General features: G+C 37.3%; 1 protein-coding gene across 1 annotated transcript; it reads left to right on the forward strand.

Moving 5' to 3' along the window:
* Nucleotides 1–441: 441 nt before the first annotated feature.
* Nucleotides 442–1,260, forward strand: LOC117869196 (protein ZBED8-like). The gene is given in 4 exon segments (XM_034755861.1): nt 442–895; nt 928–1,044; nt 1,047–1,136; nt 1,139–1,260. Coding segments are annotated over 4 exon segments (783 nt in total).
* The last annotated feature ends 3,410 nt before the right edge of the window (nt 1,261–4,670 follow it).

Consider the following 4,670-nt stretch of genomic DNA (forward strand, 5'->3'; position numbering starts at 1 on the left):
TCGTGGGAGCAGTTACCTCCACCACTCACCACACAAGATCGGCTACTTGCCGGAATGGTGGTGGGGTATATATAGGGCAGCATGCATCCGTTCATAATAGTAGTAGTAAATAAACATTTGCTATAACTCAAATTAACTTGCATCCGTTATTATTCACAAATCAGGAAAATTATTTTTATAGGGTTTTTTATTATCTAAGTTATATCTGTTATTATGGTCGTGATTAAGAAAAGGAAGTACGATCAAGACTACATTAAGTATGGTTTCACCGTTATGGAAAAAAACGGGATTGATCATCCTCAATGTGTAGTATGCCATGGAGTTCTCAGCAATGATGCCTTGAGACCTAGTTATCTTGAGCGATACTTGACAAAGAACCACAGCGCTTTGAAAGACAAACCAAAATAATTTTTTGCTGCTAAACTTCAAAATTTAAAACGCATGAAGCTGGACGCTACTGGAGTTTTTCATCAAGCGTCGGCCAAAGTGCTAGAAGATTCTTATGAACGGTCATCGCTCATCGATAAAGCCAAGAAAGCGCAAATAGGAGAAACTCTTGTGAAGCCTTGCTTGTTGAAAGCAGCTGATATTGTGCTCGGTGTTGAAAGCAAGAAAAAAAAAATAATGGAAATTTTGCTTTCTGACAATTCTGTAAAATGTTGCAACGATGACATGGCAAAAGATCTAAAACTTCAAGTTGTGGAGGCAGTGAAAGCTTCTTTTTTTTTTGCAATTCAGTGCAACGATACCACTGATTTAGCACAATGCTGTCAGTTGCTAGTCTACATTCGATTAATTAACAATGGAACTGTGAAAGAAAAACTGCTTTTTTCAAAGGAATTGATGACCACATCAAAGGCTTCTGATGTTACGAAAATGGTTTCCAACTTTTTTTTTTTTTTTTTTTGACGAAAATGGACTTTCTTGGGGAAAAACGGGTTGGTGTATGCACAGATGATGCTCCAGTGATGCTTGGCTCTCACTCTGGATTTGTGACATTGGTGAAAGAAAAAAATCCAGCCATGATCACGACTCACTGCGTCATAACTCACAAGCGTTGGCTGCTAAAACCCTTCCAGATGACCTATGGAACTCGTTGAATTTGGCCATCAAAGTTGTCAATTTTGGGAAGAACAGCACTTAAATATGAGACGTTTTGCAGCTCTTTGCGCGGATTTGGGTGTGGATCATAAAATTATTTTGTTTCACACGGAGGTACGATGGCTTTCCAAAGGGAACATGCTTTCGAGATTATTCTAACTGGAAAACAAAGTGGAAATTTTCCTCAAGCAACAGAAAAAAGAAGAGTTATATCGTTCGTTTACGGACCAAATGTTTCAACTTTCACTGGCATACCTCCTGGACATTTTTGAATCTTTGAACAATCTCAATTTGAAGCCGCAAGGAAACAACACTGCAAACATTATAGTGCAACACGATGCCATAAAAGCATTTACGGAAAAAAATCAAGCTTAGGAAACGTCGAACGCAAGCTCAGATGCCTAATTTTTTGTCTTTACCAACATTTTCATCAATCACTGAAACTTTGTAAAGAGGATGCAAAAAACAAAATTGTGTTTCATCTGGACTGCCTTGCTGACAATTCATCCGCTATTTTCCAGACAACTTTTCTGGCAACCCCGTTCAGAAATTAGCACATAATCTATTCAATGTTGATGTCAATTCATTGCCAGAAGTATTGCAAGAAAAAGCACTCAAAATGAAATATGATTCAAGAGTGAAGGATATTTTCGAAAACTTAAACCTGGAGGAATTTTGGATAAAATATTTCCCAATTTCCCAAAAGTTGGAGAAGAAGCGCTGGGTATTATTCTTCCGTTTTCGTCGACGTACCTCTGTGAAAAAAGCTTTTCGAGTTTAGTCATAATAAAAATGAAACAAAGGAATCAACTGGATGTCGAATATGATTTGCATTGTGCACTTTCATCTTTCAAACTTAGGATTTCCCAACTCATGAAGAAAATGCAGCAGCGTCCTTCACATTAAATTCATTTTGTTTATGCTATTTCTTATTTTAAATTACAGATTTATTACATTTTTGTGCCAAGAAAAAACTATTTGTGCTTATTTTTAATTTTAAATAAAAAAAATTATACCCAGTTTGTGTGTTTATTTTTCATTTTAAATTACAAATTGAATTTGTTAAAAAGGGGGTTGGATGATGGTAAGGGAGAGGTGGGAGGCATGAGGGTTTCTCGAAAATTAAAAAGGGTGCGTGATGCAGAAAAGTTTGGGAACCAATGATCTAGATCATTAGTTACGCTCATAGTGCCCCTGTGAGTTAAGCAAGTATTGCTCAAACTATGCCCTTCCTGTACTACACTGCATTACAGACTCCCTGTTTCATTGTAAATCTCCTGCCTAGAACACTTTGTCTGGGTTCCTGCTCCAGATTTAAAGAAACAGTGTACATCTGCTCTGTTTTAAGGCTCCGATGACTAGACTGTCCTAGGAATAAAAGGACATTTGGTCATTTAAACTGGACTATGCATTTGATTTCCACAGGTCTATTTTCACTAATATGTCTATGGAAAGGATGTTCAGATATGTACTTCAGAAACATACTCATAATTTTACTCCACATTTTTTACTAAATGTATGTGTGATGCTCTCCAGGGTTGTAAACTACCTCACTACCACCAGCCCTTCAGCATGAGGCAACCTTGTCTGTGCCTACTGTGAATCAGCCCCCTGAATCCATCAGTCTCTGGCACACAAGCACCACCTTCCAGGACCCTGCAGGCCTTGCTCCCTCTCTGCAGGTTAGTGAAGGGCACATACCAACCCTTGAGTCCTCTCTAAGCATGCCCTATAGCATGCAGGCCTTCTCCACTGAGCATTCTATCAAGCCTGCTGTTCCCAAAAGAACAGTATACACCCCAGCTTGTAAGATTCAGCTGAGGACCACCCCTTGGCTTAACACCAGCAGTTACATTCATTTACAGTGAAAACAAGAATATTTGTCAAAGAAAAGAGTTCTAGTGACAGTGAGTAAGAATATTGGAAACCAATAGTTACACATAAAACAAAAGTTTCAGAGTAGCAGCCGTGTTAGTCTGTATCCGCAAAAAGAAGAACAGGAGGACTTGTGGCACCTTATATAAATTTGTTAGTCTCTAAGGTGCCACAAGTCCTCCTGTTCTTCTTTTTACATAAAACAAAATCATAACACTTTCTAGAGACTCAACTAACAAGTTACTCTCGTCTAAAGACATTTTATCTCACCCAAAGTTCTCATCAGAGTTTTCAACCAAGCATGACTGACACCTCTTTGCCAAGAAGCTAAAATTGCTGTCCCTTTGCTTCCGCAGTGAAGGGATACCAGAATGTCTTCTTTGTCTTCTACTTATACCCGCCTCACCCCCACCCCCCAAAAAAATTTATTGTCCTTATTCCTGGACAGAATAAACCCTATGGCTTGGGGTTTTTTCCCCCCCTGTGTGCTCCTTTCCTGTTGACTTCATGCCTCCTCATTATCATTTGAATTGATATGTAATTGGACAACCATTCTGTTAGCTTACAATGCTTAATTTACATCCTGACAGAGATATATTTCTTACCTCCTATCTGGAGGAACTGGTCTAAGGAATGTCACCTTTTGGTTATTTGTTTTTACCTTACTTGCTTAAGAACATAATTTTCAGGTACTGATACATAACTCACAGCATAGTACAGGTACATACATTTCATAATGATATAGATGACCAGCATGACACCTGCTTTCGTACAAGACCTCACATGATATTCTTCAGCAAACTAGAATGTACACGACATGCTCATGAAATTTCTGTAACCCCTGTGTACCCACTTGCCAGTTGACATTAAGAGGTTCTTAGGTCACAGATTTGTTTTCAAAAGTTATTTGTCTGGTTTCAAAACAGGCATGACCTTTCCTGTAGTTCTCTTACCTAAAAGTACAAACATTACCTAACTGAAATGTTCCAATAGTGTCTGAAGTGCATTTATGTTTGTGTTAAAAGTCCAAGATTCCACTTGATAATGTTAAGAATTACTTTAACATTCCTGTACTTGTAACCTGTGATGGATTATTATATACAGCGCCATCAAACCTACAGACCTACCAAAAGTAGATAAGAGATAAGTCAAAAGCAGGTACCAGGAAGGCTGCCTACAGAATACTAGTGTAATACTAAGAGAGACAGTGCACTATAGTTGGGCTTTGGGAGTAGTTTTTTCAAATATTACGGTTTTAGATATGTCACTAAAATGCATTTAATTTGTAAATCTTTGCACAAATAATTAATCTGCTGACATTTTATATCCCACCATACTTTTCTTTGATCAAAAATACAATTACACAAAGTAACAATAGTGTGGCTGACATTCATATAATTTCTTATTTATATTGATTTATATTCCATTAATGTCTTTATAAACTTCACAAAAGTTTGAGACCAGTATTATATTTAGCATATTGATTTCTGTAATATATTCCAATTCTTCAGCTTGACTAGGCTTTCCCTGCAAAAACTTTAGTCTGAAGATGGAAAACATATGTTTTTAAATTTATCATCTGAAGAAGATAAGTGTTTGTGTGTGCTGATATTTGGAGTATATTACAAATTACAACGGTCACTTTCAATATGTGCTAAACAATCTGTTCCACCTTGCATTTTGTTGTGATGCTG

This window comes from Trachemys scripta, chromosome 1 (genome assembly GCF_013100865.1).
Source record: "Trachemys scripta elegans isolate TJP31775 chromosome 1, CAS_Tse_1.0, whole genome shotgun sequence".
Taxonomy (NCBI): Eukaryota; Metazoa; Chordata; order Testudines; family Emydidae; genus Trachemys; species Trachemys scripta.